This window comes from Palaemon carinicauda, chromosome 6 (genome assembly GCF_036898095.1).
Source record: "Palaemon carinicauda isolate YSFRI2023 chromosome 6, ASM3689809v2, whole genome shotgun sequence".
NCBI classification, from domain to species: domain Eukaryota; kingdom Metazoa; phylum Arthropoda; class Malacostraca; order Decapoda; family Palaemonidae; genus Palaemon; species Palaemon carinicauda.
The window spans coordinates 88,177,729-88,196,854 of record NC_090730.1 but is presented as its reverse complement, the minus strand read 5'-3'; the positions used below and the strand labels follow the sequence as shown (position 1 = coordinate 88,196,854).

The 19,126-nt window shown below is 35.1% G+C and overlaps 1 protein-coding gene across 1 annotated transcript; it reads left to right on the top strand.

Moving 5' to 3' along the window:
* The first annotated feature begins 1,091 nt into the window (after positions 1-1,091).
* On the top strand, positions 1,092-12,467 carry LOC137643138 (nucleolar protein 58-like). Its single transcript, XM_068375988.1, has 3 exons — positions 1,092-1,283; positions 11,468-11,588; positions 11,821-12,467. The coding sequence occupies exons 1-3, from the start codon at positions 1,092-1,094 to the stop codon at positions 12,465-12,467; spliced, it is 960 nt and encodes a 319-aa protein (XP_068232089.1).
* Positions 12,468-19,126: the final 6,659 nt, after the last annotated feature.

Below are 19,126 nucleotides of genomic sequence, written 5' to 3'. Positions count from 1 at the left end.
CTACTACTTTTGAACAGTTGTCAGATCGAAGAATTTGCCTAAAGGCATGCCATGACAGCAGCTTCCATGGCAGCACACTCAAGTGCTGGTTACATTTAGCTATTGTACTCGAGTCTCTCTACTGGGCCAATTGGTAGAGGAGAAAGGTTTGTGACTTTCAGTACATAAAATCAACATATTTGAGAGACCACAGAAACAGGATCTAATAAAATGGACTTGGGCATAGTGAATATCATTAACCAGAGATTTAGGAATTGACACTATCCATAGCCATACGAGCAACTTCCAACCATGGCAATTAAAGGGTGTGTTTTGATTCTTGAGGGCTGCCATAGCACTGATCAATGGTTGTAACTCCACCCTCTATGGGAGCCATGATATCTCCTCCCAAGGTCATTGAGTGACAATGTCTTGTCAAATGTTGGCACGTTTTTGGATTCTCCATTTATGCTGCTGTTGGCCTGGAATCGGGTGTTGTTGAGTATAAAATGCTCCGAGACTCCTCTTCTCTCATAAGGGCATGAAAGCCAGACCGAGATAAATACTGGGGCGTTATCTTAAAGAAAGAAAGAAAACATACACCTCACACAAGGAAACCTGGCGTATGAAGATTTTGAGCACGGAGACTGTATGCATGGATAAGATACAGGTGTCCTGAGGAAAAGAGGGTTCATATAAAATACGCTTCTTTTCCCCCTTAACAGTCTTCTGGGACATCGAGAATTCCAGGGCCAACAACAACAATACTCCCACAAGAAAGCATACAGGAACTCCCTCTACAGCAAGCAATGACTTGTCCATGATAATAATGTAAATTGCGTTCTCTGCAAGTGGAAGGGCAGATGAGGAGGGCACAGCAATGGAAATGTTAGGGGCCTTGGCATCAACCAACATCTTTAAAAGCTTTTTTTGCAGATGGATCAACATCAATTTACAGGGAAGGCCATAACTTTTTCAGGTCGACACCTTCCCACAAGTCCCTGTCGGTAGGAATAAAACAAGGCGAACTCAGAGGAGGCAGTAGAAGAGTATTATCTTCACTAAGGAAAGTTGATATTTCTAACTTCTCTGAATCAGGTCCTAAGTGCAAGATGGGGTCTCTTTCCTCCTTTAGAATTTCTTCAGAGGACTTAATCATAGAGGAGTCAGAAAAGGCACAGAAGGTCGAGAACCATAAGAATAGAAGATGCCAAAGAGCTTCTGCGACAGAGGCTTGGGTGTTTTCGCAGATTGGGTTTAAGGTGGTAGACAAGATGTCTCTTCGGCTTCTGCTCATGATACCTGTCAGATGATCTTACTAGAATTAGTACGGACTAGCAAGGGTCACTTGCCTTGGTAAAATAGGCACTGCACATCACAAGGAACTGGCTATCCTTTAATGAATTTAGACAATGAATCCTCCATGGATTTTGTCAGTCTATTGAAAGAGAAAATCACAGAATGGCCCAGTGCCGGGCATAGCGTGGTGCTAAAAAACTCCTGGTTTATAAATACTAAAGAAAAATTTAAAATTTGTAATTGGAATGTTAGAACCATGAATCAGACTGGGAAGTTACAACAAATGAAACATGTTGTAAGTGGATTAGTAAAGAATTCTTAGACCAAGGCCATATATATATATATATATATATATATATATATATATATATATATATATATATATATATATATATATATATCTACATCTACTCAGGAAGAACAGATGGAATGGAGAGCTGTAAATAATAGATTGTTAATTGCAAAGTTTAAATAAAAGCATGGCAATATGATTATTATAGTTGCTATGCACCAACAAATAATTCCCCTGAAGAAAGGAAAGATGAATACTATGAAGAACTGCAAAGTGTAATAGATGGGATCCCAGAGAGATATATGAAAATTGTGATTGGTGACTTCAATGCTAAAGTTGGAGGTAATAATCAAGGTATAGAGAATATAATGAGTAGTGAGGGTCTTGGTGAAGTTTCAAAAGAAAATGGGGCACATTTCAAAAGCTTTCATTCAACAAACAATCTTTCTATTAGAGATACTCTTTTCCAGCACAAGGGCACCACAAATATATATGGACTTCACCATATGGCAATTGCAAAAATAAAATAAATCACAGAGCCATTAATAAATAGAGAGGGATGACTCTGAGAAATGTAAGAAGCTATAGAGGTGGCGATATTGGTAGTGATCACCAGCTCATTATTGCCACAGTAAAATTAAAACTGAAAGCACCCAGCAGAAATGTAGATAGAATACCTAGGTGTTATATAACTAAGCTTCTAGAAGATGAGCACAGATGAACCCTTGCAATTGAATGTAGGATAGATTTAAAGTCTTAGAGACTTTAAGAAATGAAGAGCAGATAATTAATGGAGATATTATGATATTAAGAACATATATCAGTTAGTTGGTAGTGAAGTTTTGGGACATACAGATAAAAGGAGAAAATCATGGATATCAAATGATACTTTGGATATTATAAAAAAGGAGACAAAGACAGAATTTGATTGTTGAAAGTTTTCGAAGAAATGATGAAAATTACAAGAAAGGCATGCTAAGTATTCCAATATTGATAGTGAAGTCAAAAGAAAAGCCAGGAATGACTGGAGAGAATATTTAGACAGGAAAGCAGATGAGGCCGTCAAAGCAATGAATTCAAGGAGTGGCTATGGTGTAAGAATTGCTCTGAGAATTGTTAATGAAAATTCTACTGGTACAAAGAAGAAGAAGCATATCCCCATCAAAAAGAGATATGGGTCTGTTATAACAACCGAAGATGAAATAAGACAGCGTTGGATGGAACACTTTAGTAAGGTCATGTATAGGAGATATGAAGGGAATAATTTTATTGATATACATTAAGATGAGGAAGACATGAATGAATTCAGTGTTTTTGAAGTCAAAGCTATCATAGAAACCTAAAGAGGTGTAAAGCTCTTTGATATGATGGAATAACTGCTGAGATGATACTGGCCTAAAATGAAGTGACTCCCAGAATACTAAAAAGATTATTTTGTAGAATGTTATATGGTGACGCAAACCTGATGAATGAGAGCTAGGAGTGTTGGTGAAAATGGCAAAAAAAGAGAGAGATCTAACTGATTGCAATAATTACAAACACATCACATTTACGTCAGTTGTCATGAAAATATATAGTATGTCCATCCTAATAAGACTGATAAAGATTAATGAAAGTTGAGAGGTGAACGAGCAGGATTTAGAAATGGTAGAAGTTGTATTGACCAAATTTTCATTTTAACACATGTGGTACAGCAATGCATAAAATATAGAAATCCACTTGATGGTATTGTGGACTATGGAAAAGCCTTTGATAATGTGCATTGCTTAATTTTGTGGAGAATCCTGCTCAATTATGCAGTTCCTCTTAAATTTGTAAATTTGACTAAGTCTGTTCAAGAGCATAGCAAGTGCAAACTTAATATTATTGGAATCATATCAAATGAATTTCCAGTGAATAGCGGAGTACTCCTTGGAAATGTGTTGTCATCTATGTTGTTTATCCTTCTCATGGATTTTGTAATCCATAGAATAGTTGAGGATGGTGGAGAAGGACTGGACTGGATTAGTAACAAGAAATTAGTGGACCTAGAGTATACTAATGATGCTGTCCTTATTAGCAGAACATCACACGACTTGCAAAGCTCCTTTACCAGAATGCATGAAATATCACATGAGGTTGGGCTCAAGATAGTTAGAAGAAAGACAGATGTTGAGAACGGAATATGGAATGGGAGATGATATATTATTTGAAGGAGAAAGGATTAATGGGGTAGAAAAAACGTAAATATTTAGGAACTATGATCTTCAATACAGGATCTTTAGAATTTGAGTTTAATGAAAGATTAAGAAAAAAGCAAATCAAACAATGGCTAGGCTAAGTAAAATTCATAAATCAAATCGCATGAAATTACATATAAAAATCAGGCTATATATCAGTTTAGTGAGATCGGTGTTCCTGAATGGACATGAGACGTGGTACGAAAATTAAATAATATCCAACAGATTTTGTAGATTTGAGAACAAAGCCCTCAGAAGAATATTAGGAGTTAAATGGCAGGACAGAATTAGAAATGAAACTATAAGAGAGATTACTCGAGTACCATATGTGGATGAGATTTTGGTGAGGGGCATATGGATATGGTTTGGGCATGCCCTTCACACTCCAAGAGGGTTTAGTTCCCCAAACTTTCAACTGGGCTCCACAAGGCACTAAAAAAGTTGGAAAACCCACGCCTACATGCCCCAGGACTATGGAGCGTGAAGTAGATGATGAATGGAGAAGTATTGGTTTAAAAGCTCAAGTTAGAGATGACTAGCAAAATCTAACCGAGCCCTTTGTATCAATATGTGTAGGAGGAGATGATGATGATGGTGATACACAAACACAACCACACACACACATACATACATATATAAATATATATATATATATATATATATATATATATATATATATATATATATATATATATATATATATATATATATGCAGATGATGCTACTCTCGTTGCATCAATTCCATCCCCTGAATGTAGATCTGGGGTTGGTGAATCCCTTAATAGAGATTTAGCTAAAATTAGTGCATGGTGGAAATTATGGGGTATGAAGTTGAATCCTAACAAAAGTATGATTGTAAGTAGGTCAAGGACGGTGGCTCCTCAACATCCGGATCTCATTATTGATAATGTTTCTTTAAATTTGTATGACTCTTTTAAAATTTTAGGTGTGATTCTCGACAGCAAATTTACTTTTGAGAAACACATGAGGTCTATGTCTTCTTCAATTACACAAAAAATTGTCATATTGAGAAAGTCTTACAAGATTTTCGGTGATCAATCTATTCTGAAGAAGTGTTTTAATTCTTTCATTCTACCTTGTTTTGAGTATTGTTCTACTGTCTGGTGTTCAGCTGCTGATTCTCATCTTAATTTGTTGGACAGAAACTTACGGTCTATTAAATTTCTTATTCCTGATCTAGATATTAATCTTTGGCACCCTCGTACGATTAGTTCATTATGCATGTTGCATAAGATTTTTCATAACTCTGACCATCCTTTACATTCAGATCTCCCTGGACAATTCTATCCTGTTCGTAATACTAGGCATGCAATTAATTCTAATAGCCAGGCCTTCTCCATCATGGGGCTCAATACTACACAGTATTCTAGAAGTTTTATTCCAGCTGTTACCAATTTGTGGAATGATCTTTCTAATCGGGTAGTTGAATCAGTAGAACTTCAAAAGTTCAAAGTTAGAGCAAATGTTTTTATGTTGACCATGCTGACATGAGTCTTTTTATAGTTTATATATGACATATCTGTTTTTGACGTTGTTAATAGTTTTTATAGGACAGATCTGTTTTGACGCTGTTACTGTTTTTAGAATGATATATTGTTAATTTATTCTCATCATTTATTTATTCCCTTATTTCCTTTCCTCACTGGGCTATTTTTCCCTATGTGAGCCCTTGGGCTTATAGCATCTTGTTTTTCCAACGAGGGTTGGAGCTTGGCTAATAATAATAATAATAATAATAATAATAATAATAATAATAATTATATATATATATATATATATATATATATATATATATATATATATATATATATGTGTATTTATATATGCATGTATATATATATATAAATATATAAATACATATGTATATATATATACACACACATATATATATATATATATATATATATATATATATATATATATATATATATATATATATATATATATACAATATACGAAATATATGCAGTATTTGTATATATGTATATATATATATATATATATATATATATATATATATATATATATATATATATATATATATATATATATCGTATCCGGACAATTATTCGAAAACAGTTGTTCGATATTAATTATTCGAAAACCAATTGTTCGACACAATAGTTGTTCGAATTAACAATTGTTCGAAAGAAGATAGCTATAAAAAAGTTTTTCAAAAAATAATTGTTTTGGAAACACTCATTTTGTTTTTGTTAAAAGAATAAAAAGGATTAGATTACAGGATATATATATATATATATATATATATATATATATATATATATATATATATATATATATATATATATATATACATATATATATATATATATATATATATATATATATATAAGGACACTAAAATGGTCATAAATTTATTTCGAAGTAAAACATGATGAAATCAGTTTAGTTAAATGACATTATATAAACAAAATATCTGCAAGTTTACAAATTGAAATGATATGAAATCGCACGTAAATAATCGATCACATTCTGATACTCGAAGAATTTATTAGTAAGCCACTTCAACCGTTCTGCAGACCTCTGTATTTCTTTTTCCTTGTGTTACACTCGATCCCAACTAATAACTTTTCGATCTTAATCTTAGTCAGGGCTTGTTCTCTTCTTAGAGCTGTTAAGAATTTCCAGATAGTTGGATGGCAATCAGAGACATGTTGCAGAAATGCGCGGTGCCATCCTTCAATTATATGGTTTGTCTTGGGCAAATGCTCTTGTACCCTTTCAAACAGGACCACATTTCAATTTCAAATTTAGATGGATGACGCGTATTCCAACGGTTAGGCCGCCCAATCCAGGTATCTTCATAGTAGTCCACTATAGGCAAAGCTTCGGCTGGATATATATTTTCATCCATTAGTGCGTTGAAAGTTTCGACGACTCGATCTGCAGGAACGAAGGCAAGGGCTAGTAGTATGCGAATGTTTAACGAAGACTCAGCATCAGTGTCATACCTTTTCTTGAGGCCGAATTCACAAACTTTTCTATATACATACTGACACAAATGGAAAAAAACACCCGTAGTGATGGCAATTCTTCCTGAACTGCCTTTACTGTAGCGGGCTCAAAATGTGTGTTTACAGACTCAAAATCCAAAGTCGGTGCTATTGTCGTAACAGTTCTAACCAAATTTCTATGTTTCTTCTTTCTTATTCGGTAATAAGGCATAAACCAAAGGTAGGATATAGCTGTTTTTCATTCCATGAATTAATGGATAAAGCTGATCTAGAATAAATGACACAATTTTGAAGGTACCATCTATGAAATAATGCTTGCATGAAGCAAGCACACTGAGATTCTTCTGAGTTGAAAATACCAGCATTCTGTCTTCTACTTCTTCGGAATCGAACATCAAGAAAGATTCGCCCTTGCTTGTTTTCATATCTTGTTCTGATAATATTAATTCGTTTATATGATTAACAGTTGATCTACATTTCTCTTCCTGCCTCACTCGATTGATTGATCACTTTATGCTGCTGGTTTGTGGTAGAGCAGCTGCAATACAGTCACTTAATTTTACAGCTGCGTGAGACGTGATAAAATGAGGAGAATCTCGTGTTGCTCTTGTGTCAGTTTTCACTTTAAAAACTTCCGTACCTCAATATTTGTCGAATTTCCAGAGTGATCATGTTCGTCGGAAGTAGAACTGATCGAGCCACCAGCTGTTATAGCGCAGCCTTTGCACTTTTTAGCAAAATGTTAGCATTTCCAATAGACCTTTGACCTTGCTTGTCCTTCACACAGAAGAATCCGCCCAGTAATGGCATGGCTCTTCTTTTCTCGCTTTGAATAAATTCAGCCATGTCTTTTTGCAAAGAGTTTATCCTTTAAACTAACATTATCTTTTTGGTTTTCTTGGAAAATATGCATTGACAATGAACGAAGAATTTACTCATGATTAGAGTACTATCAAATAATTTTTAATAGTTTATAGCTTTCTTTTTCTAACAATGTTTAATTCGAACTGTTGTGTCGAACAATTTGTTTTCGAATAATTAATATCGAACAACTGTTTTCGAATAATTGTTTTCGATCAATTGTCCTAGATTCTATATATATATATATATATATATATATATATATATATATATATATATATACATATATATATATATATATATATATATATATATATATATATTTGTATATATATATATATATATATATATATATATATATATATATACATATATGTATATATGTATTTATATATATACATATGCATAAAGATATATATTATATACATATATATATATATATATATATATATATATATATATATATATACATATATATATATATATATATATACATGTATATATAGACATATATATATATATATATATATATATATATATATATAATATATATATATATATATATATATATATATATATGTATATATATATATATATATTCTTTCGAAGCTGGTCGAGTGTAGAGTAAATATCGTAATTTATTGATAATTCTATTTATATTTCATATTTTTTTTTTCATTTGTGTATTGAAGAGATGATACCCAGCCTGTAAAATGAGCCCCTTCATATAGATATAAGTATTTTATGCAAATTACGTAAAACTTTCGTCGTGAATTTCATTACACTTATTATTCAAATCAGCATACATAATTTTACGTGATTTTTAAAGAATTAACTTTTTATTTCACGTAGTTTTGCTACGAAGTCTTACGTTGTCTATTTGAAAGTGTTGTATGATTCATGCGAGATGGGAACAAAGGCTTATGTAATGTTCTTTTATGTTTTATGATGTATTGCGTCATGTTTGAGAGAGATTTTCAGAACATGTGCTTTGGTATGTTCTTTATCACGTGTTTTCGAAGTTTCGAGAATAGCAGGTCAGAGAATGTTATCTTTCATTTTTCATTTTGGGGACAATGGGTGGGCGGAGCTAGCTGGGAAGTTGTCTAGCGGGTGCGTTAGTGTGTATCTGAGAGTTATCTGAAACCTCTCTTGATTCTCCTATTGGCATTTTTATATAGTTGGAAACTTGACGCTTCGGCACCGCCCACGCTACCAGATCTCGATCCTGGAAGGTTTTGGAAGCATTTAGGTTTGATATATATTGGTGACCCTAGGTTGGGTTAGAGTGAGAGACAGACAGATATAGAGATCGAGTTAGAACCGCAGCATTCCCCTCTCCCTCTCTCTCCCACAAATACCTGAGAGTATTGGCGAAGGTATTCATTACGTTAGTGTGTCCTCTCTTAAGTGACTCTGTGCCCCAAACCAAATCGTGTTCCAAAAGTGCGCAAGACTAAAAGGTGATTTTTAATTCATTGTACTAGGGTGAGTGCTGGCATTGCATAACGTTTTTTGTAAATGGCGCTGTAGGAAGTATAGATTTTTGTAAAGTGATCTGGTTATCTATTATTCATTAAGTGTCAAACATGAACATTGTATTATTCGGAATTATTTCAAACATTTGTATTATTTTCATTGCATTATTTCTTTTCTTAGGTTAAGGTTTATTCAGATATAATAGTTCAAGTTAAGTTATTGTAAATTTTAGTTCGTAATATTTTGGTCTTATTCTAAGTTTTATTCAGAATTAAGTTTTTCCAGTGACTTATGTTTTGTTTTGTAAATTCTTTTCAAAGTGTTGTTATTTATATAGAATATACGTTTTTTAAAGAGTGTATTATTCCAATCATCATTGTTTGAGACCAGATTCCGCTTGATTCCTGTTAAGAACCACAGTGAGAATTAAATAAGATTTAATAATACTTAAGAGTAAATTACCCTGTTTAGTTTGGAGTGTGCTTAAAAGACCTCTGATTATTCAGTGTTTTATATATGGCTGCCTGGGAGTTATTTATCGGTCTCAGAATTTGGGCATTAATATTTTAAAGTTTAACAGTTTTAATGTAAAAGCAAACAAGGTAATTTGGAATTCAAGAGGTTAATTAACTTGCCAGTCGTAGTATATATAATATTATATGTTTGGTTCCCAGTCACGAGCCATAGTATAATGTATCTTGTTAGTGCCCAAACCAGAAAATCATACAGTATAATATATTTTGGTGCCCAGACCCTTGGATCGAGCGTGTCTGTTTTAAATATCGGTGATGACTGGGCCGTGGTTTGATTAAAGGTTTTTGATTAGTACAGTGTTGATAGGGTTTTGAGTATTGTCAGTATATCATTTTTAGAGAGGCATTAATTATTGTAAAATTACAAGATGGCACAGTTTAATATCCAAGAGTTTTTAAATAACCCAAGTGTTCAAGAATTGTCAGAAGCTAATGTAACTAAAGCTCAGTGGCTCCTGATCTTAATGGTATGTGGTAGCCTTGCTACGAGTAGGATGATAAAGGGCCAAAGTAAGTGTCTAGCCTTAAAAGCGTTGATAAACTCGGGAAAGTTGTCGGAAGACAATATTGCGGCAGGTCGCGAACTGTTGGAGGAAGCTGAGAAAGAGTTTTTAGGGAAGCAAAGACCGGTTGACCTATCACTGAATGCGTGAAAGCGGATAGGGATGTTGAGGCTGAGATTTGACGAATTGAAGGAGAGGAGAATTTGATCAAGTTAAAGATGATGGAAAGAGAGAAGGAAGTGGAAGCAAGAAAGAAAGAAATGGAAGCAAAACGAGATAAAGCCCGAGAGATCGCAAGACATGCAAGGTTAATGGAAGCAAGGGAAATAGCGTGACAAGAAGATAAAGAGAGAATACAGTAAGAAAAAGAGATGGAAGAAGCGAGGTATGCTCGGGAGTTAGAACTGATGCACGATCGAACCCCGCTGAAAGCACAAACCGAGACCGAAACGACTCCTACTAGGCATGAAACCATGTTTAATGCGTCGGAAGCCCAGAGGTTAATTCCAAGGTTCACTGAAAAGTCCTCAGATGAGTTCTTTGATCATTTTGAAACGGTCGCAGCGAAGATGAAATGGCCAGTAGATAAATGGTCTGTGTTATTGTAGAGTGTGCTCTTTGGGAAGGGCCTCAGTGCTTACTTATCCTTATATCATCACCAGAGGATGGAGTATCAAGAAGTGAAGAGGAGCGTGTTGCAAGTGTATCATATGACCCCTGAATATTATAATGAAAGGTTCTGAAGTTTGAGAAAGGATGAGAAAATGACTTTACCGGGTTATTCTTATAAGGTACAACGATGTTTTAAGAAATAGACAGAGGCTGCTAACGTAAAGGAGAAGGCTGATTTAGAAAAATGGATATTACTAGAGCAGTATCTACGAGGAATTCCTGAACACATTCGAACATACTTGAGAGAGAGAAAGGTGAAGAAACTTGATAAAGCCACTTCGCTGAGTGAATATTATAATATTATCAGTCGTAAACCCTCCTCAGGCACGAAGTTTCAACCGTCCTTCTGACCAAGCATCAAGTATTCGCCAAACCATGGAAACCAGTTCGGAAATAACTATGGGGAAAGTTCAACAGCTACAATGGAAGTAGCACTGTTACTGTCCCTAAGCAGAATGCGATAGTACCACAGCAACAAACATCGAATTGTCCTCCTTCAAGTATTGTGAAAAACATGCAGAACGTTGATATTGTCTGTTTTAAGTGTGGCAAGAGAGGCCATATCAGTAGGGAATGTTAGTCAAACCAACCGAAAGCAGTCGCCCAAGTTATTAACGATAATTTGATTTCACAGAATGCGAAGACTAAGAAGCAATTGGGAAAGGATGGAGAGGAAAATGAACCTGCCATCGTTTACACGACGAACAGGATGAACCCAAACAGCATGGATGCCTTTAAACCAAATATCTATGAAGGTATGTTAGCAGCAATAGATTGGATTGAACGAACACCGATCAGGATATTGCGCTACTCAAGTTGTAAACATAGTGTGCTTATCCGATGGTGGAACAGTCTCTCACAGGGGACTCGATTATTTTGAAGGGAATAGGAGGTGAGGAGGTCACCCCTATTTACAGTTTAAAACTGTCATGCGAGTTGATGACAGGTAATTTGACTTTGCGGTTAAGGATTTATTGGCTGTCGAAGGAGTAGACATCCTGCTGGGTAATGAGGTTGGTGGACCGCCGTTCGTGCCTTGTCCCATTGTAGTGGAGAAACCTTTGAAGTATAGTCCTACAACTGGACTCGAGAAGGACTACCCATCTCTTTTTCCTAGTAGTGTGACAACTAGAAGTACGAAGAAGGAAGTGGCTGCCGAAGAAGAAGGAGAAATCGAAGGAGCGATGGACTTAGAAGATTTGTTTTCTAAAGATGGGGATTCCCTTGATAGTACGCAAGAGGAGAAGTCCCGAGTAAGCCGTAAGGAAGAGGAATGGCAGGCGAGTGGACAAGAGGACAAAAAAGAAGAAGAAATCGAAGGAACGATGAACTTAGAAGATTTGTTTTCCAAAGAAGAGAACTCTCTTGATATTACGCAAGAGGAGAAGTCCCAAGTAGGCCCAAGTGAAGAGGAACAACAGACGAGTGGACAAGAGGATAAAGAAAAAATGGACCTGGAAAAAATGAATTTGAAGGACTTGTTTTCCAAAGAAAAGGATTCCCTTGATGATACGCAAGAAGAGAACTCAATATTAAACCCGAGCGAAGAGGAATGGCAGACAAGTGGACGAAGAAGAAAAAGAAATAGAAGAGCAATGAGCTTAGAGGATTTGTTTTCTGAAGAAGAGGAATGACAAACGAGTGGACAAGAGGGCAAAGGAGAAAATGAAATCGAAGGAGCAATGAACTTGCATGATTTGTTTCCCAAAGAAGAGGATTCCTTTAATGGTAAGTAAGAAGAGAAATCAAGAGTAAGCCAGAGCAAAAAGGAACGACAGACGAGGAGACAAGTAGGCAAAGAAGAAATGGGCTTTGAAGAAATAGAAAATTCAACATTAGAAGTAGGACAAGTAAGTAGGAAAAGGCTGATAGGATTTCAACGGAAGGATGCAACGTTAACAGAGTTATTGTAATGTGTTGTGGACGAGACGGAGGCACAGCAGTCTTTGGCCTGTCATTATTCTAAGGACGATTGCTTATGAGGAAGCATAGAGCCGCCGATATTCCTGAGAAGGCCAAATGGCGAATATATCAGTAGATAATAATTTCCGCACCGTTGAGAAGACAGATGATCATGGTAGTGCACAAGACAGGACACATGGGGATAAGGAAGACGACGGAGAAGATAATGAAAAACTTTTTTTTTCTGGCCTGGCATGCATAAGGACGTGAGCCAGTTTTGCCGTGCATTTCAAGTATGTCAAACAACTGAAAAGCCCGAGTGGATCAAGGAAGCTCAGTTACGCCAGATGGAAGTACGAAGAGAACCCCTTAGGAAAAGACCGAAGAAAACAATAGCAGAAAAATAGAAGGATTGAGAGAAAACGGAAGGAGAATATGTCAAGAATTTGTGGAAAAGGATCAGCAAAATAAGGAAATTTTCCCTAAAAGGCATGAAGGCGATGAGTCAAGGACGGACGAAGGAAAGGTTTGGTAGGAAGGATATGAACAGACAGGTTGCAGGACCCTTCGATAAAGGACCCAAGAAAATGTTGGCCTGAAAAAGGAAGGATCGATAGGAAATGGACAAACAAAATGTCAAGGATTTGAGGAAAGGAATCGGCGAGTTAAGGAAATTTTCCTTAGAAGATATGGAAATGAGTCAAGAAAGAGCGAAGAAAAGGTTTGCTTGAAAAGTACGAACAGACAGGGTATGGTAGGACGGCAGGTGTTGGTCTACATATCGGAAAGAAGATTCCCTCTTGCCAATGAGTACCCTTATCCATTCCAGATTTTGGAGGAGAGCAGTGACTGGACCTACGTTATCGAGATATCGGGAAAAAGGAAAAAATCTGAGGAAGGCCATACCAGCTTTGGAACCGAGACTTCAAGTACTGGATTTCAACGAGAAATGCCTTATCCAAGTGGATGCGTCAGATAACGGGATTTGAGCTGTCCTATTACAAGAAGATAAGGAAGGAATTCTTTATCCTGTGTGCCTTATGTCATCATTGCTGAAGAAGAAGCAACCAACGAGTTGACTCAACAGGTGATACGGAACTGCTGGCAGCAATGAACAGGTTTTTAATTTATGTAAGTCGACCACAAAATGAAGAGACTATGGTATATTCCGATCATAATCCTTTAACTTTTGTGAATAAGATGAAATATAATAATAAAATGTTAAATAGGTGGTCAGTATTTTTGCAACCGTATTGTATTAATGTAAAGTATATATCAGGTGAAGATAACGGACAGGCAAAGATAACGTTGTTGCAGATTATTCATCTCGGGCTGAATCGATGGATTCAGATCCAAAATAAATAATCTTTTTTGGGGGGAGCTATCTTACAAAGCTGGTCTATTATAGAGTAAATTTTGTAATTTATTGATAAGTTTATTTATATTTCATATATTGTTTTCATTTGTGCATTGAAGAGATGATACCCAGCCTGTAAAATGAGCCCCTCTCATGTAGATATAAGTATTTTATATAAATTACGTAAAACTTTCATTGTGAATTTCATTACACTTTTTATTCAAGTCAACATACGTAATTTTACGTTATTTTCTAAGAATTAACTTTTCATTTCATGTATTTTTGCTACGAAGTCTTACTTTGTCTATATGAAAAAGTTGTTGGATTCATCCGAGATAGGAACAAGGGCTTATGTAATGTTCTTTAATATTTTATGATGTATTGCGTCATGTTTGAGAGAAAATTTTAGAACATGTGCTTTGGAATGTTCATTACCACGTGTTTTCGAAGTTTCGAGAATAGTCGTCTAGGGGGTGCGTTGATGTGTATCTAAGATTTACCTGAAATCCCCCTTGATTCGTCAATTGGCATTTTTATCTAGATGGAAACATTGACACTTGGGCACCGCCCACGCTACCAGACCTCGATCCTGGAAGGTTTTGGAAGCATTTAGGTTTGATATATATTGGTGACCCAAGGTTGGGTTAGAGTGAGAGACAGGCAGACATAGAGATCGAGTTAGAACCACAGCCTTCTCCTCTCCCTCTCTCTACCGCAAGTACCCGAGAGTATTGTAGGTGTTCATTACGTTAGTGTGTCCTCTCCTAAGTGACTCTCTGCCCCAAACTAAATTGTGTGTCAAAGAGCGCGCAAGACTAAAAGGTGATTTTTAATTCATTGTACTAGGGTGAATGTTGGCATTGTATAACGTTTTTCGTAAACGGCCCTGTAGGAAGTATAGTTTTTTGTAAAGTGATCTAGTTATCTTTTATTCATTAAGTGTCAAACGTGAACATTGTATTATTCGGAACTATTTCAAGCATTTGTAGTATTTTCATTGCATTATTTCTATTCATTGGTTAAGGTTTATTCAGCTATAATAGTTCAAGCCAAGTTATTATAAATTTCAGATCGTATTATTTTTGTCTTAATTCAGAATTAAATTTTTCCAGTGACATGATTTTTATGTAAATTCTTTTCGAAGTGTTGTAATTTATATAGAATATAACTATTTTTGTAAAGAGTGTATTATTCCAATCATCATTGTTTGAGACCAGATTCCGTTCGATTCCTGTTAAGAACTACAGTGAGAGTTAAATAATATTTAGTAATACTTATGAGTAATTACCCAGTTTAGTTTTGAGTGTGCTTAAGAGACCCTTGGATATTCAGTGTTGCTGTCTGGGAGCTATTTAACGGTCTCAAATTTGGGTATTAAAGTTTTAAAGTGTAACAGTTCTAATGTAAACGCATACTAGGTAATTTGGAATTCAAGAGGTTAATTAACTTGCCAATCATAGTATACATAATATTATATGTTTGGTTCCCAGTCACGAGGCATGGTATAATATATCTTCTTAGTGCCCAGACCAGGGAACCATATAGTATAATATATATATATATATATATATATATATATATATATATATATATATATATATATATATATATATATATATGTATGTATATATATATACATATATATATATGTATATATATATAAATATATATACTGAAATAATTTTGACGTAAAATTCGTTACTCAGTCACTTTGAATGATTTCTAATATATACATATACATATATATATATATATATATATATATATATATATATATATATATATATATATATATATATATATATATAAATATGTAAATATACATATATATATATAATATATATATATGTATATATATATATATATATATTTATATATATATATATATATATATATATATATATATATATATGTATATTTACATATTTATATATATATATATATATATATATATATATATACATATATATATATATATATATATATATATATATATATATATATATATATATATATTGGAAATCATTCAAAGTGACTGAGTAACGAATTTCACGTCAAAATTATTCAGTACATAATGAAACTGTTGGATGTAAAACTATGACTATCAACTGGTTATCATCCGGAGACCCAAAGTGCATTAGAGAGGTTTCATCAAACGTTGAAAAGTATGTTAACGTTCTGCAGCGAAACGGGAAATGAATGGTTCATCAGACTACAGTTGATGTTATTCAAAGTACGTAATGCTTATCAAGAAAGCAAGTGGACTATTTGTTACAAAATGGATTAACCGAACAAAGTTATAGCCCTTACAATTCTCCGTGCTTGGTCGTGAGAAAACCAGATGGATCTTTTAGGAAGTATACGGACTACTGAAAGTTAAACTTGATCAGTGTAAGCGATAATTATCCCTTGTCACTCGTCAACCATCTACTCGACAATATCGGACAAGTGAGGTTCGTCTCAAAATTCGATTTGTTAAAAAGTTATAATCAAGTTCCTTTGGATGACGACCCAAAATTGTTATCAGCTTTCATAACCCCGATTGGGATATATCAATACACCGTCATGCCATTTGGTCTAAGGAATGCCCCCACTACTTTTCAACGTGTGATGGATAACCTTCTAGATCGATAGAAGGAGTAGGCGTATATCTCGATGATATTGTGGTATATTCATCGACCTAGGAAGAACATCTCCGAATCCTGAAGAAGGTATTTCAAATGCTGCGAGGAGCATACCTGATGATTAACATGGAGAGGAGCAAATTTGGAAAGGCAACAGTTCGGTACTTAGGATTTGAAGTAGGATGAGGACTAATCATCCCAGTAACTGCTAACATCAAAGGAATAAGAAAAGCACCACCCCCCACAACGAGGAAGCAATTACAACGGGTTTTAGGGATGGCAGGATTCTACCGAAGATTTTGCCCGAACTTTTTGGCTGTAGTCACTCACTTGACAGATTTCACTAGCCCCAAGAAAAAATCTATATGGACCAGCGAGTGCCAGGAATCCTTCGACAGGATAAAGGCCATATTTAATTTAAAACCGATACTGCAATCACGTGATTTCAACAAGAAATTCCTTATCCAAGTGGATGTGCCTGATAAAGGGATTGGAGCTGTCTTACTGTAAGAAGACGAGGAAGAAATTCTTCAGCCTGTTTGTTTCAAGTCATCGAAGCTGAAGAAACATCAGCAAGCCTACTCAATTGTGGAAAAGGAAATACTAGTGTTAGTCACATTGATGCATAAGTTCGAGGTCTATGTGAATAAACCACAAAATGAAGAGATTACAATGTATTCGGATCATAATCCTATAACTTTTGTGAATAAGATGAAAAATAGTAATCAAAGGTTAACTAAGTGGTCATTATGTTTGCAACCGTATTGTATTAATGTCAAGCATATATCAGGTAAAGTTAACGAACAGGCAAAGATAACGTGGTTGCAGATTATCTATCTCGGGCTGAATTGATGGATTCAATCCCAGAATAAATAATCTTATTTGATGGGAGCTATTTTACAAAGCTGGTCTAGTGTAGAGTAAATACAGCAGTTAATTCAAGATTCTATTTCTGTTTTCATATGTACATTGAAAAGAGGTTAGCCAGCTCTTAAGATGAGTTACTCTCGTGCAGATTTAAGTTTATTATGTAATTTACGAAAGACTTTCGTCTTTACTTTCAATGTATTCTTTATTCAATTCAGTATATGTAAATTTACGTTATTTTTAAGAATTAACTTATTTCTCATTTTTGTGTTACGAAGTTTTACGTAACCTGGTTAAAGTGATAGTGTTATGTGACCATACGAAATATGAACAAGGGCATATGTAATGTTTCTTTACATTTTTATGGGGTATTGCGTCATGTTTGTTAGGGAATACGCAATTGTTTTGAGGGCCATGTGCTTTGGAAGTTTCTAGAGTGCCCTAATGCTGGGTTTCCTCTTTTTTTTCGGGGACAAAGGATGACTGGAGCTAGCAGACTGTGAGAATTCGTTTCGTGTTGCGTGGATATGTGTTTGAGAGAGCAATACTTGGTAACTCTGATGCCGTAGCTTCCAGAACTCCTCTCCTGGAGGTTTCTGGATGTAGCTAAGTTTCATATATAAAGCCAGGTACACACTTGGAAACATTGTTTTGAAACAATGTTTGAAAATGGTTTCCAAACAGTTTGGAAACTGTTTGCGAAAACTTGATTCCAAACAGTTTGGAAACAGTTTTCAAACTGTTTGGAAACAATTTGCGGTCCACACCTCAGATGTGGTCATGCCTGTGATGAGTGTAGAAGTTGCTGCAGCAGCGTCTGCATTTTATTTGGCACTTTTGATAAAGTCAAGGGAAGTCAAGAAAAAGAGAAAGATATGGGTGAGGAATTTCTTTGAAAAAGGACCTTATGGTGATTTGCTTTTGGCGGAACTGAAATTAGATGGTGGAGGTTTCACCAATTTTGTTCGGATGTGCTCAAGTGACTTTGAACTACTTTTACGGATGGTGGCTCCCAGTATATCTCGAAAGGATACAAAATACAGAAAGGCTATTACACCCGACATGAGACTGGCTATTACACTGAGGTATTTTGCAAGTGGAGATTCCTTTACGAGCCTCATGTACACCTTCAGGATACCGAAGCAGACCATCTCAGCTGTGTTTCCTGAGGTCTGTGAAGCTTTGATCTCAGCACTGAAAGGGTATGTTCAGGTAAAATAAGAAAACCAGAAGTATTCACTGTTTTACTTTTCTCTCTCTCTCTCTCTCTCTCTCTCTCTCTCTCTCTCTCTCTCTCTCTCTCTCTCTCTCTCTCTCTCTCTCTCTCTTTTACCTTATGGTATTTAAGAACAATATGAAAGGTGTGTTTACTAGAAAAACATATTTATGTAGGAATCATAATTTAATCACAATAATTACTACATGAGTTTGGGGAAGGAGAGAAACTTGGAGTAGATTCACCACTTGGGGCGGTAAAGTACTGTGGGATGCCTTGTGATGTTGGCACAGGAAACCCTGAATACCTTTGTCCTGTATATGAAAT

Coding starts and splice junctions, on each gene's coding strand:
- LOC137643138 (XM_068375988.1), top strand. CDS start 1,092: ATGGGGTCTCTTTCCTCCTTTAGAATTTCTTCAGAGGACTTAATCATA. Junction 1,284..11,467: donor GGCTTCTGCTCATGATACCT/GTCAGATGATCT, acceptor TTGATTTCACAG/AATGCGAAGACTAAGAAGCA. Junction 11,589..11,820: donor TAAACCAAATATCTATGAAG/GTATGTTAGCAG, acceptor TGGCTGTCGAAG/GAGTAGACATCCTGCTGGGT.